The sequence below is a fragment of the Solea senegalensis genome, linkage group LG11, assembly GCF_019176455.1.
Source record: "Solea senegalensis isolate Sse05_10M linkage group LG11, IFAPA_SoseM_1, whole genome shotgun sequence".
NCBI classification, from domain to species: Eukaryota; Metazoa; Chordata; class Actinopteri; order Pleuronectiformes; family Soleidae; genus Solea; species Solea senegalensis.
In genome coordinates this window covers 12,700,556-12,718,550 of record NC_058031.1, presented here as the reverse complement: position 1 = coordinate 12,718,550, position 17,995 = coordinate 12,700,556, and the positions used below count along the sequence as shown (strand labels likewise).

General features: G+C 41.5%; 2 protein-coding genes across 5 annotated transcripts in view; one reads left to right on the top strand and one right to left on the bottom strand.

Moving 5' to 3' along the window:
- The window catches only part of samd11 (sterile alpha motif domain containing 11), a 1,171,052-nt gene that overhangs the window by 489,300 nt on the left and 663,757 nt on the right, over nucleotides 1–17,995 (bottom strand). The gene's annotated exons all lie outside the window — the stretch shown is intronic.
- Nucleotides 12,384–17,500, top strand: adora1b (adenosine A1 receptor b). The gene is made up of 2 exons (XM_044038113.1): nucleotides 12,384–13,529; nucleotides 15,677–17,500. The coding sequence occupies exons 1-2, from the start codon at nucleotides 13,192–13,194 to the stop codon at nucleotides 16,443–16,445; spliced, it is 1,107 nt and encodes a 368-aa protein (XP_043894048.1). The 5' UTR covers nucleotides 12,384–13,191; the 3' UTR covers nucleotides 16,446–17,500.

Here is a 17,995-nt window from a genome sequence, read left to right as displayed (position 1 = left end):
CTTTAAAGAGCTTTCTCCCTGTTTTGTGTTTCACAAAATATGTAAATCTGCGTCAGACAAAGATCAAGATTATAATGCAAACGAGATTCTAAATTTAGTGTGAATGAAATGGGATACTGAAAGGTCCTCTAAGGCCGTATATCACTCTCACCTCAGTTATTATTAATATGTGTCGACATAATTGGCCTGTGATGGAGTGGGTCAGCTCAGCTCAGTCCTTGTCCTGATGAAAACTCTGGTAGTTGATATGACATTGCAGTACTACTGCAATTGTATGAACTTGTGTATAGATATGGTATTTTAATTTGGCACCTAAGAAATAGGCTCTCCTAGCGTGCACGCATGAAACGTATTCACACTCAGACTCTTGTGCCGACACTCTCTGCCAATCAGTGGCCGGCAGTTGGTTGACGCCACATTTCATTATTGGCTGAGCTCGCTTAGAACCTCGCCAGACCAGGTACCAAAAAAAAGGTCTAACTCTAATGGAAAAGCACAAAAAAAGTTGAGCTGGGCCGGGCCGAGCCATGCTAGAACTGTATGATGGGAAAGCGCCATTATAGCAGGACAAACAAGACAAACGTAAATGTACTAAAGGTGTATAACAGCACTTCTGTGGCGAGAGAATATAATGCATGTCCATGTTTATTAATTCTATATATCACATAAGGTAGCATAAAGCCTTAGGGTGTGTGTGCAATGTGTGTACAGTTATTACTAATGTTGTGGGGACCTAAATCTTTTTACACAGTCACATTATGGGGACAAAAAGCATGTGTGTGTGTGTGTCTGTGTGAGAAGAATAAATTCTAGAACATCAACTATCTATGCATATAGAGGAGGAAGATGCCACCGGCTTTTTCGCAGCCTTGGTAACACATCAGCTTTAGAAAGTGGTGAGTCCGTCAGCACTTTGTCTGCTCAACACTGACAGTGATTTGTTGTAAGGCACGGAGTGTCCTTAATGCATTCCAGCGGCTCTTTGTGATGACCGATAATGACTGTGATGACTCTCGCTCTCTGTCAAACTTCGTGTAATTAAGCATGAGTGCTCCACTCGCCACTATTGACTGCCAGTTAAAGTGAGTAAGATAAGATAGTCCTAATGATACTGAAATACTGATTATTTTAGATCAAATCCTGAAAACACTCTATTTCCCTACTACCATTCTCCCTTTTTCTTATTTCTAGTGTGAGATACAGTATTTGGCCTTGTTGCTACTTCCAACACCCACAGTCTATCTAGACTTTAATTGGCTCATACACACCTGCAAATATGAAGTTCGGATCCCTGAAGTCCACCTTACCGTGTCCCTTTATTTATTTTCACAAGCCTTAGTCTGTACACTGCTGTGTGAATAGACTTGGATTGCTCATGCATAAAGAATTTAAGTTGTTTGCAGCCATGGTCCACATGCTTGGGTTAAAAGGATTTGGGGCAAATGAGGGGGAAATATGCTAACTTGGTGGATTTGCAAAAGCAGTGTCATCTTTTTCTGGTTTCCACTGAAATCTACAGAACTTTGCATGCGCACGTGTGTATGAATGTTTGCGCCTTTGTCTGTTTGAGTGATTATATCACTTAACAATGCAAATGTTTTCTCCACTGAACATATTAAAAACCACCCATTCCTGTTTTGATATCCGTTGCCATAGAAACACCCACATTACCATATGAGTGTGGTAGATGAAGGAGGAGGCATACATCACTCCATGAGGAATGCAGTTCATCCCAAACAAAGCATTTAATCAAGAGCCTTTGCATGGCTGCACTGTGGGTCAAACTGTAATCAGAGACGCAAACATGCAAAGCCATGAAGCAATCTGCACATGGAAATGAGACATAATTACACACAACATACACTGTATGTGTACTGTGACCTCAGTCATGTCTGATATGACTGATATGTCATGTTTGTGTTGGTGCATATTCATGTTGTGGGAGAGACTTAAGAGGTGAGTAATATCTCACTAAAGTGCCATTGACAATCTCATCATTTCTGTACAAACTAGACAGAATCAATATCACTCAATAATCGGACAGAAACATGGATGGATCAGTCACTGTTTATATCCTAATCTTCAGATCTGCAGTTCTGGAGAATATAAGACAACATTAAAATATCATGTGCTTTAAAAGCTAAATAAAAATGTGTGTACTTCAAATCCTTCGATAAGGGTAAACCCAGTAAGGTCTATATCAGAGTAAAGACACTGAAGACTGCCTTGATTTAATCATCACATTTCAAATGACAGACTAAAATGGTTCCCATACTCACTACTCTCCAAATGTTAATAATACATCCTTATATTTTACCATGATTTTTACCCTCCCTGTGGCAGAAGCACTCACAATGCAGAAGTCTTAATTGCTCAGTGACTTCCAGCAACCACACCCTGGCAAGATATAATGCATTTCACATTGCTGTCATTGCTTCCAGCCCTGGCTCCAATATTTACCTCTCCTTTATGTGTTAACTCTCCTAAAAATTGTATTTTATAATCCCAGCTCTAACAGCATTTTCCTTCATTTACGGTATTGCATTTAAATTGAAATGGGAAGTGGGCTCAGAGTGCAGGGATTTATTTTATTACAATACTACCATGCCTCGTCTTTGGCCGCAGATGATTGAAAAGACCCCAGGGTGACCTTTGAAATTAATTTAATGTCTCAGTCAGGGGGTGTGAAGGATGTGGGCATGCTCTCAAATTCTGATCTGTCTGGATAAAACTATAAGCACGCCTCCTTTTTCTTTTTGATTCAAGTGGTTGTTTTCAAGTATTACAAAGAGTAATGTTCTCTTTCCCCTGAGCCAACTCATGTTAATAGAAAGGCAAAAGTGAATATTGCTTTTTTGAAAATGAAAATTATGGAAATTATGGAAATCATTTGGTGAGAGGATAACAGATAATGTAACCATGCATGTCTTCCCCACAGTGTTTACACCATGTGCTGGATATTTCAAAAGCTTCAGTGGAGGCCACATAACTCCCTCATGCATGCATTTCCAAGTTACTGCTTTTTATTCAGGGATTTGTACCATTAAGAAGGAAAAATACTGCAGTGTGAATGTAGCGCACATCCAATAAAGCAAACACGTCCTGCCTCATGTATTCTGTAGGAGGTGCAGATGTTGGCCTTGAGGCTGGTCTTGTACACACTAGCAAATCCCTTCTGGTTGTTGGTGGTCTTTGTTTTGTGACTAAAACACAAATTTCTCACACACAGCTGTGTCTGTGATGCAGTAAAGACAGCATTTCCTCCAGTAAGGAAAAAAAAACGCCTATAAAAGCAGCACCCCTGCAGTTTCAGTGAGCTCCAATAGCACACTAAATCATGGACTGTTATCCGTATCGGCACACATTTAACCATAGATATTATCCCTCTACATACAGTATGCCTGATTGATTTATATTTATAATGAATGAATTTCTCAATTTCTCTGAAATATGCCTTATCTTGCAATGTTTTTGTTATTCCGGAGTTTGTCATTGTTTGTTAAATTGAGAACATTTAGCCAGGTTTCTTTTCAGTTATTTTACAGCCCTTGACATTGCATAACCTGAAAGGTCTAGAGCAGAACCTCTATTGCCCCCTGTGGACTTCTGACCTACTTGTGCGCCCCACCCCTCCCCACTCACGCACGCACACACACACACACACACACACACACACACACACACACACACATGCGCACACTTACAGAGAGAGAGAAGCAGTGCTGTTTTAAAATGTTTGTTTCAACAGTAATTCAGTAAGCGATCTGTTCTCTATCTGTCTTTTAAGATGGCGTTTAAGTCCAGAGTGCATCCAGGAAACATGGAGCTGCGGGGTGAAGTAAACAGCAGCAGCTGCGATTGACACATGCAGGCACATACTCGGGCAGCTGTTCAGGGAGGGCTTGATTTGCTTCATTTTCAATATCGGTGCGTGAGAAGCCAAATTTGTGAACATGTTTAAAATGCGATTGTGCAGTCCTACGAAATCCACATCTTTTCATGATCATTTCTTGCTGTTTTAAGCCACAGTCCAACCACCTGTCTCACTTTACTAGTGTTCTGTAGCAGCTGCTTCTGCCTTGCCTCCGTCATTGGCGACAGAATATGTGTCACACTGCAGTATCGGAATGTCACTGAACGGCACATAAACAAATGAGAAACGTGGAGAGAGTCGTGTGGACCTGATAGGATTAGTGACTTTGAATGCCAGGCATTTGTTTATATTTAAAAGTGACACACTACAGTTTTGATGGACCCTACACGTAAAGGATGATGCTTTTTTTGTTGAATGAGAATAGTAGTTTAATTATAATCTAGTCAGTACCTGAGTTTATGAGACCCAACCATACTGTAACATTTGCATTTTTACACTCCCAAAGGCAGAAGATAATGCTGGTTAATTAATGTACAAAATATTTAAGTGAAACAACATAGATTATTGATAATGTGTTATGTTTATTGTGACCCTGAGCGAAACTTTGCAGGTATCATTTGCTTATGAGGCCTGATGCACTTGTTTTTCTTGGAAGGTCAGTCTCAACTGGCAACCTGAGCATTTTTGACTCATGTTCCTATTGTGGAAAGCCATGGATGAGTAAACCTGGCATCTCCACAGCTGACAGAATGTTTTGGCATCTTAGTGCAATGAGGCTAAGGTGCCAAATCAAGAAGACACTGTCACTAAATTAATTTCCTTATGATACTTTATTAATTTGTTTGAAATACAATGAAGGGCATCAATTTTAGTCAAAATAAAGTCGGCAACATCTCACATATTATGCACAACACAAGCTGTGGATAATTAGACAAGCACTGAGACAGAGACATGAGAATAATTCAGGAGATGAAATGTGTCCTGCCCTTATAATCAGCAGCATCCGTCAGAGTCTGATTAGTGGCTGTTGTGATGTTCCCTCCTGTAGAATTGAGCTTGATTATTAATTATTTCTTTTACGACGCTGGATCTTGACAACCTCCAAATCCCTGAGATCATAGCAAATAAGATGGAGCATCACAGAGAGCCAAAACTACCCATTTGACCTAGTTTTATTTTGCTTATCATGAGACTTTTCAATGGAACATCACTGCAAAGTGGGCTGGCAACAATCCTGGCACTGAAGACACTTTCTGAGGAGATTAATGTACAGGGAGTCACATGAGGACCTCTGATTAGGGACTGACAACACTTCTTAAATAGATTAGATTCAGAATTAGGTCATTTACCCACACATTTTCAACTTCTCACTTAATTTACTTTCATCCGCTACCTCATCCATCTCGTCCTCACTGATGCCTCGCTCCTGCTTCTCCAGCTAATTATATTCTCTCTCTCTCTCTATCTATCTGTCATCCTCTTTCTTTTTCCATGAATCTACACCACTTCCCTCGTGCCGTCTTGTTTTTCAAAGCTGAGAACACAAACAAGAACAAGAGTCTGATTTCAAAGGGAAATGCTCACTAGAGTTTTGGAATCCATAATTATTCAAGTCCGTCTTTATTCTGCTCAAAGTCAAAGAGAACCAATTGTCTTGTGAGACTTGTTTATGGGGTTACAAGTGCATATGCAAAACATGCCGTTCGTCCCTTTACTCCCTTAATTATCATAATTACCATCCTCGTTGACAAATGTAAAAATTGCATTGAACAGCTGATATAATGTGAAGCATCAATATTTAAAATCTAGGCTGTGATATCATATGTACTATAATTATAGTGTGTTACTGTACAAGTTCTTTCAATTCAACCTGGCACGTGCGGTAGTCAATTAAAAATAGCACTGTGAAGCACCAAACAAAGTCAATAAGCCAACCTTCCTGAATGTTGTTTTCACACTTACATTACATTTTTTTTTTTTTCACTTGGATCTACAAATAGCTCCGCATGCTGTAGTTCATCAGTAGACGCAAAGGCAACTGCAGTGAATTTCACTTGAAAATCATCTGTGGGGGAAGCTGAGAGACTTTCACACAAATCAACCCGCTGTGGGAGATGAAATAGAACATTTGTCACTCTGGTTTTTATACAAAGTAAGCTTCTGGACCTGGGACATAGATAACTATGGCAGCTGACAATAGCATACACATATCTACAGAGGAAGAGATTATGAAGGAAATATGAAGTCAGATGTGAAGGTTAAGAATTTCATGTTTGGTGGTTAAACTAAGAGACAAAATCTGCCCACCACCTAACCTGGGGTCGCACTAGCAGAGAGTTCTCTGTGATTGACTGATTCTTTTCTGTCATGACGGAAACCTCTGAATGCTGTGCATCATTTTGACAGATTGCACACTGAGGGCAATCTACAGTAACTTCACATGATTCATACACAACAAGGTCAATAGCCACTTGTAGACCACCTAATTAATTAGGATCCTGTACTATTAAATGCGATCCTGCCACTGATCTGTAATAGATCCAACTCTCACACATGTATAGACGAATCCGGAAGTAAACAAGCTGCCATTGCTGCAGTGGCGTCTCCCTGCAGTATACAGCGTATACAACGATGTCTAGGAAGTCGAGGAGAACTTGCGCAATTCTCGGCTGCTCCAACAGCAGTGGGAAACTTCAAATGTGGATAAAAACTGAATGCGAACCACACAAACCTTTACCTCATGAGGAGTGCCCCTGTCTGCGGCCGTACGGCCTAAATCGATTTCCTTTACTTTTAAAATCAGAATTTGCTACTGAGTAGGCCTACAATTTGAATTAATATCCAGACCTCTCAGCTGCAAAACGTTGCAGCAGGCACAGGTTTGGAGAAGTGACCGTGACCACTGTGCAGAACAGAGCAGGACAGCAGTGAGTGACAGACGACGCAGTAATGGCGGCGCCGCTAGATGGCGAAACACACAAACGGCTCGCCATATTCGTCGATAGACACACAGGCCTCCTCCACTTTGTGCACGATACAAAAGGAGCAGATGCAGTGGGATTTCCTCCTGATGAAGCAAGTGCTTGCAGAATTGGGAAAGCCCACATTCAGAGACTCTTGCTGACTTGTGATCACTTCCTTTGGAGAAATGTTTCCTGACTTCAAAACTTCTAGTCTCAAGTGTGGCAGCAGAGCGCAGTTTCAGCCTTCAGAACAGCATTTAAATGGCCATGAGAAGTCGTCTGTCTGAGACAAAGGCACTAAAGAACCTAATGACAATCGCCTCTGCAGCAGTCTCTCTCTCTCTCTCTCTCTCTCTCTCTCCCTGGATGCGCTTTATGACACTGAAGCGAGCACCAAGTTTAAGTCCCTGCAGAGGAGGAAAGTCTGAGTTTATTCTGGGCAGGCAGAAGGTCAGCTGAGTTCAGTTTCATTTCTTGTAGAAGCGCTATTAAATCTATCTAATAAATACTATTAGATAGACTATGTGACATTATCATGAAGCAAACCGCTTACACTTCTAAATCTCCCTAATTAACATCTTGGCTATCTAATCCATGTCCGTTAAGTGACTATAAAGTTAAATGGCATCACTTTTCAAACCAAAAGTAGGACCAGAAGTATGTACTGTATATACTCCCATACACACAACACAGGCATTTTGGGCCCTGTTTTTCCCGGTGCTTATTAGCACACATACAGAGTGCACCCCATGAACACCATGAACAACATTTTTTATTTTCAGTACCATTACAAGGAGTAATGCCTCCAGGAGTGCGCCTCCTGGAGCTCTTCAAAAGAAGGCCAATTGTCTCTTCAGCATGACACTATAGCTGTTGACATTTTTCATTTTCACCTTGTCTACTCGAGATTCCGGTGGGTGTGGTGGTTAAATTCACAGGCTCACTGTGGGCTCGGAGCAGGTGAGCCGATGTGGAGCGGCCAGCTGTACGACTGTACTACAGTTCATTATAGTGCTCTCTGTGAGTGTAAACAGGACATTAAAATATAATCAAGCACTTCCCACAAATAGCTATAAACCTGAGTAATCCAGGCCTGCCATATATACTGTACCTTTCAGAATAGAATGAATAGTATAATGGAATTATTAGGGATGTAATTCACTCTGTCTTTGATATAATGCTGTCACATTTTGGTTGTACAGCCACAATATTTATCTCCTTTATGTGTCAATTAAGACTAGTTGCTTAGTTGAAACCAAGTCAAATGCAATAGCTGTTTCTATTTATTTAAAAATGAGAGTTTATATGGTAAATATCATTTTGTCACTTCTTATTTTGCACCACTTTCCACATGAATATATCAAGGATTATGGTTTCCCCGCAGTTCAGTGGCTGTATGGGTGCTTGTTTGATTGTCTAGGGAATACATGGGAGAGCTTAAGTGCTCTCATATTCCCTCATATGAAGGTCTTGCATACAAGAGCCGAGGTTACATGTGCTGTATTTCCTCGAGTGTTCATTTCACAATATCTGAAGTAGTGAATTAGAAAAGTTTGAATGGTTTTCCTGGAAAGAGTCTTTGCTAAAAGGTCAAGGTTTTTAATAATGCTGTTGCTGCCTGCAGTGTTTTGGTACTCGAGAAGGTCTCAGTCTTTTCTTGGATTTAGACACATTTTTAGTAGATTTTTTTTTTTTTTTCTCAGTCATAAAGAACTTGAAATTACGACTGGTCAAGACCATAACACATGTATTTGTACATGTTAGAATGTTTAGTCACAGATAGCGGTGGCTACCCGTCCTACCTTCTGTAACACGGAGCAAAGTTAAGATTCTAAAGATGAGAAGAAGCCGTGTGTTTGCCTCTTGTAAAGTTTGCTTTCCTAAACTACAAATGATTGATATGCAACAGCATCAAAAGGAAAATAAACAGTACACGCTACACACCGAGGAAGAGATGTGACAGCAGAGAAAGGAGATTGATTAATGCATCTCCATTTCAATGACAAAAAGCACATCAGCTTGGCTGTTTTCCCTTAATTTGTGTTTTCAGTGTGGTGAGCAAGGCTGGCTCAAGGCATGGGCTCTGTGTTTGTTTTTTTAAAATACAAAATGCAAATCCTTTCAAATGCAACCAAAACATTCCCAACTACAATGCAGTTAGGCTTCTACACACAATATTGGCCTAATACAGGTGCTATATGAGTATTTGTTGTCTGATACTGGCTGATGTGAAATCATATTGTTTTTACATAACACAGAAATATACTTATCTAATTCTTCAATTTCCAGTGAAGTTCATGTTTCACATAGGAATAGCTCAGTGCCACTTTTGTGTGTCCTACACTACACTGACAACCTTCAATTTTTACACACACCAACATAAGTCTGATATACTCTTTTGCATCTTTTGCATAACTGAACAGCATCAGAAACCCTGAAATCCTTTTTTCTTTAAAGGCCACATATAAACCGTGGACTTTAGTAGACGCTGAAATATCTTTGATTCTAGGCTCGGTGGGAAAAGTGCACTGAACTGTCAAATGTGTCTCATAAAACAGGCACTGAACAGCTGAACCTCACAGCCTCAAGTGGCAAAAACTTTGATGAAATATTTCTAGGCCCTGTGCTCAATGCCTGTTACTGAACTGTGTGTCGACTGTTGAAATTCATTCTTTGGAAAACCTAAGCTCTTTAAGGAAGGTTGAATGAGATACAAGAAGTGTTTCACCTCTTCCAAATTGTTTACTTGCTGTCATGTCCTTGGTGAAAACAGCATAGGTAGTGTTATGAGGCCGTCAGGATAGTGTTTGTTATGCAGAGTATGGCGAAACAAACTGAGAAAACAACAGCCTTGAATGCTGGAGTGAGGTAACCGTGCTCTTTCCACACCCACACCAACTGAGGCTGGACTTGATATATTCGTGGCTGTCATACAGATTGACACCTAATTGAAAACAGTGTGAGGAAAGCATGAAATGCAGCTTTGATGTGAGGCTTTATTCAGTGTCTTAGCTCACACGTTTGCTCTACACTCACCGACCACTTTATTAGATATGCCTGTTCAACTGCTTGTTAGGGCAAATATCTAATCAGCCAATCACATGGCCAGTGCAAGTCAGTGCAAGATCGAACAACCTGCTGAAGTTCAAACCGAAACGTTGGTTGTTGGTTGGCCTGGGTATTTTAGAAACTGCTGATCTACTAGGATTTGCACACAAAACCATCTCTAGATTTGTCAGAGAATGGTCCAAAAAAGAGAAAATATCCAGTGAGATGCAGTTTCTCTGGCCAGAAATGCCTCGTTAATGCCAAAGGTAAGCGAAGAATAGCCAGACAGTAACTCATGTAACCACCTCGTTTAAACCAAGATATGCAGAAAATCAAACCTACATTCCAAACCTTGGAGCAGATTGGCTACAGGTGCAGAAGACCGCACCAACTGCCACTTCTGCTACTTTCTCAGGTGTCCTTTTTACCTGACAAAGTGGCAGATGAGTATATAAACATGTATTTTTTTATTTATGTAGGTATTTATTACCACAAATGAAGCCTCAAGTGGGTCAGGTGTCATCACTGTAAGAAGGCCATATGGCTGCCTGCTTCCTCGGTGCACATTGGCTGACCTCGTACTTCATGCTGAGGCCTCATACCACAAAGCTTAGTTACAGATGGAGGCTGTCTTCAGTGGAGCTTCTGCTAACTGTTGGTCGTTCCGTCACCACCATCTGAAACACAACCAGTTTCACGCTGTGTGTTTGCCATGTTGGCTGATTGAGACTCACTTGGTGTGTTTGCACAGAGAACAACGATTTAGTGATTGAGTCGCTGGGGTCTGGAAGCAGGAAATATCCTTTCCACAGACTTGTTGAAGATTGTTAACAGACTGATCGATAAATCTAAATCCGCCTATAATGTTTCCAGCCCTGCAGTAAAATTCCCATTAGTTTGGAAGACAGGGCTGGCTCCAGGCTCAGAGAGGCGCTCTTTGAAGTTTAAGGCACAAGGATATATTTAGAATGACCTGAATATCTGTTCTCTGTGCTTCTCTGAGGTGTTTTGAATTAAATTTAAATGACTGAATCGGAAAAACAAGTAGGCTGTGAATTGAGTAATCGTACCACTGTTTCTTTCATCACATTTGACTATACATACATACTGTATATACTGTTCAAACACTCATGTTGGTTTAACTGCGTAACACAAATATCTAATCAGTCGATCACACGGCAGCAATTCGATGCATTGAGTCATGCAATCAAGGTCAAGACAACCTGCTGAAGTTCCAACCGAGCAGCGGAATGGGGAAGAAAAGGGATTTTGAACGTGGCATGGTTGTTGATGCCAGACGGGTTGGTCGGGTTGGCTGATCTATAGAGATTTTCGTGCCTAACCTTTCACAGAGAGTGGGCAGAAAATGCTTTGTGGATGCCAGAGGTAGGTCAGAGGGGAAAGCCCGAATTTATTCAAGATGATAAACAACAGTGACTAAAATAGCCTCTCAACCAAGGTATACAGAAGACCTGTAAACCCGGATAAGCTGATTGTACTTAAGCCATTTGTGTCAAGTGATTGCTTCAAATGGTTTAAGTTATTGACAGTAGAGAAAATTAATTTGTTCAAGTGCAGTCAACTTAAATGTACATAATCACAATTTAACATTTTTAAGTTACATGCACTTAAATGGTATCAGTAAGTATAGTGGAGTCTACTTAAAAGTACTGTAGTCAAAACTTAATACTATAAGACAAATACACTTACAATTCTAGTTTTATTAAAAATATGAATATATTACATTTTAAAATATTATATTTGGAAGAAAAAAATTCAAATTAAATTATTTGTCTATGACCACCCAATGCAGTGCATTTCATTTATTTTATTTAGACACAACCTCGGTGCACATTGGCTGACCTCATACTTTCAAAAACAGAAATATCAACCCACCGTTGTCTGTTGTACTAGGTCAGTCTTGCCTATCAGACACGAACACCGAAGAACTCCTTTTTAAGATTTCTACCAACAACCCTTTTAAACTCCAAGTACACCTGAAAAATATGAAATAACTTCATTTGTGATATTCAAAGGGCTCAGTTCTTGCATAAGTCCCATGTTTTAGCCTACAATGTTTAAAAATCAGTGCTCTCTTATCACAGATGGCAGGGCGGTACTTGCATTTCCAACGCATTTTAATACGGCTTTAAACAAAAATAGAAGGGCAAATGAGGCTAATGTTAAACGTTTAAGTAATGCAATAAAACTAATCTTTAAAAGTGGTATTTACTCAAACTGTTTGCATAGAATGAACTTTTGGCTTAACACAACACAATGACCCTTGAAGTGGATGAGCTGCAGCAGCAGAAAGCCACACCAGGTGTGACTCCTGATGCTGTGCTGTATATGTGATGAAAGTGGCTGGTGAGTGTAAACTGTCTGCGCTGTAATGATCACTGCTATTTGTTATCTGCATTCTTTGCTGCCTCACCTTTTAGCACAATAATAGCCTTGGAGCAAGGTCCTCCAGCATGGGCGTGGGTGGGAGAGGAAGAGAAAAGAAGTGGGAGCTCAATCACCTCTGCACGACGTCTGACTTTCTTGGGACGGTCCCGCACGAGGCTTCAGCAGCATGCGTTTATTTCTGCATCGCACGCCTCACCACCACATGGACAAGATAAAGCTGGAGTGACACCAGGACTATTGAACTAGATCGACAAATACACACGTGCATTGTGAATGGAGCGAAGAAGAAGACGAGACGCTGCTTTTCAAAGCAACTGCATAATTATTCTAACCGAAAGCACAAAGGGGAGGAGAGAGAGAGAGAGAGGGAGAGAAAGGGTAGCATCCGCCTGCGCTGCAGGTGCTACATCTGTGCGCGCTACTTTCCACGAGGTAGCTGCTTATTTGCCATGTATTAAACCGAGCATTGTTGAATTTAAAAACGCAGACTCCTGCTGCTGCTGCTGCTGCTGCTGCTGCAGATAAAGCGCCCCCCTGGATAAGTCAGAGCGCACGGGACGGATGTTGTGCGCGGGCAGGTGTATTCAGCCAAGTGGAGGCGCAAAGCAGGAGCGATGCACAACAGCCTGCAGATACAACACCTACTCTGAAGGAAACCCCTTTCATCCTGAGATATGCAGCTTGTTAACGCGTGTATTCCCTTCGGAAATGACTGGCGTTCCCCTGCAACTTACACACGATGATGGCCACGCGAAACTGGGCACCGTGGAACTGATGGACGCACGGAGATGATGAGGCTGTAGTGGCCCAGACATAAAACGCAGGGGGAGCTTCTGACTGAGCTGCTGCGCTCGAATCAACCTGGTTCTCATCAAGGACACTATCTCCAGCAGAAGGATGCCCGGGGCACTTTTATCACAGTCCCTCTACATTGGGATGGAGGTGGTGATCGCAGTCGCGTCTGTGATCGGGAATGTGATGGTGGTTTGGGCGGTGAAGATTAATAAATCGCTGCGAGATACCACGTTTTGTTTCATTGTCTCGCTGGCTGTGGCGGATATTGCGGTGGGAGCCCTCGTCATCCCTCTGGCCATCATGATCAGCATCGGACTTCAAACTCACTTTTACAGCTGCTTGCTAGTGGCGTGCACGGTGCTGGTGCTGACGCAAAGTTCAATCCTCGCCCTCCTGGCTATTGCAATTGACCGCTATCTCAGGGTCAAGATCCCGACCAGGTAATGGAGGTTCACACAGCCATCACATGGACATGTGGATTCATTTTCTCTCATCCATGTGCCACATGGAAAATACATTAGAATATAGTATAATATCCAATAACATAATGTAATAGATGGATTTGTGTGTGTATTTAGGCATGTTGACAGTACTTACCTGTATTTACAAATGTGTTTACTATACATTCATACCTTTAAGTTGCACGCTCTTCCAGTATGCACTTCCTTTTTTAATTGCTTAATTACATAGTGTTTCTGAAAGTTGTTAATGTATGTTATGAGCTCTTGAATTGCCTCCTCAGGACAAATAATATATTTTCTTTAATAAAAATAGAATAGCTTTATTGTTATTGCACATTCCAAAAAAAATTTTAAGCACTGTATAAAACAGACGTTTCACATTGCTTTCTTTTATGTGTGTAGTGCTTAAACCAACCTTTTTCAAGAGATATAGGTTTGATAAATGAACCTTAATTAAAAAATGTTTTGCATATGGCATTCATTCTTAAGTAAAAGTAAAAATCTTCCACAACTAATCCATAGGTCCTGACCCAGTCTCTGGGAATGAAAGCCTTAAATGGTGCACAAAAGAATCCAGCTAAAACAGTCAAACTCATAGCAGTCGGAGCAGAACTGAAAAGCATGTTGAAAAGTTTGTGTTTTCAGGGCCTTTTCTAAAGATAATCTAATGACGTGATGATGAAACCCCCCTCACGCACAGCTGATGTTACCAGAGCTCCAGTGCTGCAGAGAAAGGTTTCATCCTGTCTCATGTTACACTTCACAAAATGCCAGTCCCTTTGTATGGATGCACTATAGATCTGACTCCTCCCCCGTCCTATGTGTGGAGGAGTAAAATATTGACAGAAAATTGGTATCTGGGGTCGGTGGTGTGGGGTTTGTAAAAGACAAGAGATGATCTTTTTTGTTTTTCTGGAGGCCACAAGAGAGATGAAGATTGGCAAAATTGATGGCCAGTCTCCCCTCTTTGTTTCTGATTGGCTGGACCAGCATTGGTTTCTCATGCGAGGCTGAAACAAAAGGCTGAGCAGTGGCGCTGAAAGGCTACAAAGATAACCTAGTAGTAAAGGGGAATTTCTTGTCTGAGATTACTGTCTGTGAGACCCTCAGACTTTAATCTCCACTTGGTGACACCAGTAAGTCTTCCAGGCTTATGATAGCATTCTATCATGCAGTTTAGCCCGTCACTCATTTGTATTCAGCAGCTTAGTATATCGATGTGTCTGTTAGAACAGTCACTGTCACTGTGTCACTAATTCTTTGCTCATGTCGAGTCACAGAACCACTTCTTATTTTTCTTCTATGTGTTAATGTTTCTCATTTTACCCCACACAGATCATTACTGGGTCTTTTTTCCAAAGCAGGCCCCGGGCTCAGTGTGTGAATAATGAGCTACATACATAGACACACCGTAAAACATGCATCCCCTAATCAATACTAATCTAGCACCCTAGCACCTGTGACAGCCAGGCTAATTTGCAGCATTTGTTTTTTCTGAGGCTTCACTTGAACAGAGCTCATGTTATCATAATGCTAAAATATTCCTCATAATTTGAGCATAAGACTCAATATCAACTGTCACTAATGATCCAAAAGGAATCAGTTGTTACACACCTACTAACTAGGCCTGTTTTCATCCCTGCATGTAGGTAAGATAGGACAAGTCTCTTTCTGTATGTGTATCGTTTATTGGTCACAATGAAAACATTTTAGCGCCTCTGCATCTCCCACCTACCATCTGCTTCTTGTCCATGAACAATGAAAAAGCCAAATCTCTAAAAAGTCTGTTGTTTCATCGCAAGCAGCTTCATTTTACCACTGCAATGGATTAGAAAGTAATATTGAGCCACCTTTAACTACTATAATTCAGAATCCCCTGAACAAAAGATGCAAGAAAAGCACCAGTGCTGTGAAAGCCAACGTTTATTGATAAGTGTTTTCAGAGACAGGCGTGTTCAGGTGGACCTGTGCTGTGAGAGGCTGTGTGCAAAGCGTATAGAGGTTTCTGGTTCCATGATAACTCTTTCTTGTGAATCACACCTATTGTCAATGCAAGGACACTGCCACAATGAAAGGATGTGGTGAAAGAGAAAGTGCTGATATGATGCTGTTGTTTGCACCTGCAGGTACCGGCGGGTGGTGACCCCTCGGAGAGCGGGACTGGCAGTTGTGATATGCTGGATGGTGGCTTTCATTGTGGGCCTGACACCCATGTTAGGCTGGAACAATCTGAGGCACCTCCAGCTGAATGACACCAACAGCTCCGACCTTATCACCTGCCAGTTTGAAAATGTCATCAGCATGGACTACATGGTGTATTTTAACTTCTTTGGCTGGGTGCTGCCACCGCTGCTTCTCATGCTGGTTATCTATGCAGAAATCTTCTACATGATCCACAAGCAACTTAACAACAAGAAGTTAACCACCAGCCACACTGACCCCAACAAGTACTACGACAAGGAGCTGAATCTTGCTAAATCCTTGGCTCTAGTCCTTTTTCTCTTTGCAAGCAGCTGGCTCCCCCTCCACATCATCAACTGCATCACACTCTTCTGTCCTGACTGCAAGAAGCCCATTGTCATCCTTTATATCGCCATCCTACTCACCCATGGCAACTCTGCTGTCAACCCAATTGTCTATGCTTTCCGCATTAAGAAGTTCCGCACAGCCTTCCGTAAAATCTGGCAGCAATACTTCTGCTGCAAAGACACGCCCCCTTTAGACCTTCAGCCCAGCGACAGGAAAGATATCCCCAATCTGGAGCACGAGCAGGCGACACCACAGCAGAATCCAATTCTCACATCTGATCCCCCACAGCAGCAGCAGAACCAGAGAACCGAAACACTGCAGCAACCTAAAGAACATCCGCCCTTACAGGAGCAGAACGCTGTCTAAGTCAAGGAATGGAGCTGATTGCTGGTTGAGAAAGTAATGATCAGCACACTCTCCTCCTGGTGAGGAGTCTGAGGTCCCACAATGCAGTTGTGACTATAGGAACTTGGATAATATCAATTCTGGGAGATAATTTATCTTTAACTCAGGAGGAGTGGATTTACTGAAAGATGTGTCAAAAAACAAGGGCAACAAGAGTATCGATAAACTTTGCAATAGCGGAAGTCATTTTTACAGTGACTCTGTTCCTCTTAGTAACAGACTGAAGATATTAAGCTTTAATGGTTTTGTTCATTATGGGGACACAAGTTGTGCGAATGTTACAAAATGTGCAATGTAAGTTATTGTTGTTGGTCAGTATGAGATTATCAAATGTTAAAACTCAAATGAACATTTATACATTCAATATAGCAGGTTCTTCTCACTACTCTTGTACTGTGTGTATGTCTAAACTGGCAGTGGCAGAAGAATATGAATGTCATAAAAGTGTAAATAGTAGACTGCAGCAGCACAGCTGTGTATGTGCATCTTCAGGGTCTTAATAGCACAACAGTGGCAGAGCGAGAAGCTCTGTTTGAGAGATCTTTACAACAAGGTAGCTTGTATGTGCTGATAGAAGGGATTTGTACTCCCGTAACGCGTCCACGCTGGAGCAGAGTCCCTCAGTGACCCGACAGTACTGATCCATTAGAAGGAGATGGCCAGCGATATGAGACAAACTGCTGGAGGGAGTGGGAGCTTCTAACCTTTCAGAAGCTGCATGCTGGAAATTCATGTCTGCAGGAGGAAAGCGGGTCATGGGGGAGAAAGAAAACATGCACTCAAAGCTTGTGTTCATCCAGACTCCATGCCTGCTGGTGGTGAGTGTGGGCTCTTCCTCTCGCCACTTCCATCGACTGACAATAACCTTATTACAACTCACAGTGGCTTCTATGGCCTTATTCAGAGTTCTAATCAGTTTGACTGAACCATAAAAGACGGCTTAAAGATTGTGAGATCTTTACTAAGCTTAACATTTTGCATACAGCCAGACTACAACCTATAATTATTTTCAGCACTGACACAAAAACATCATATGAGAATGTCAAGTAATGTCGTCTCTTATAAAGACTCCAGGATCTGGTTTGGACAGTTCACTGATGTTCTCCTATAGTGGGTAAGATAGTTGATGATGAATAAGCCATGCAGTTGCTGTTGCTGCCTTTTGTTTAATTTTGAAAAGTTGTAGTTAAGACGGAAAGTCCGCACAGTTCTTCAGATAGTCGGAACTGGTCGCCTACAGTGAACCACAGGCGATTGATCCGTAGTTCTGTGAGGCGATGAGTGAGTCACTCCGGACGCCCCTGATTTGCCTGCACAATATCCCATATCTTAATACGCAACACTTCACTACCAAACTGCAGACTGTTTACATGTCTACAAAGTTGCATAATAAGAAGTGGACTGTACATATTACACATGGGAAGTAAATAGAGGATAAATAAATTGCCATGTGGGTTAGGTATATCATTTTCATTGTAAATATATCCCATAGTTCAATCATAATGAAAGGC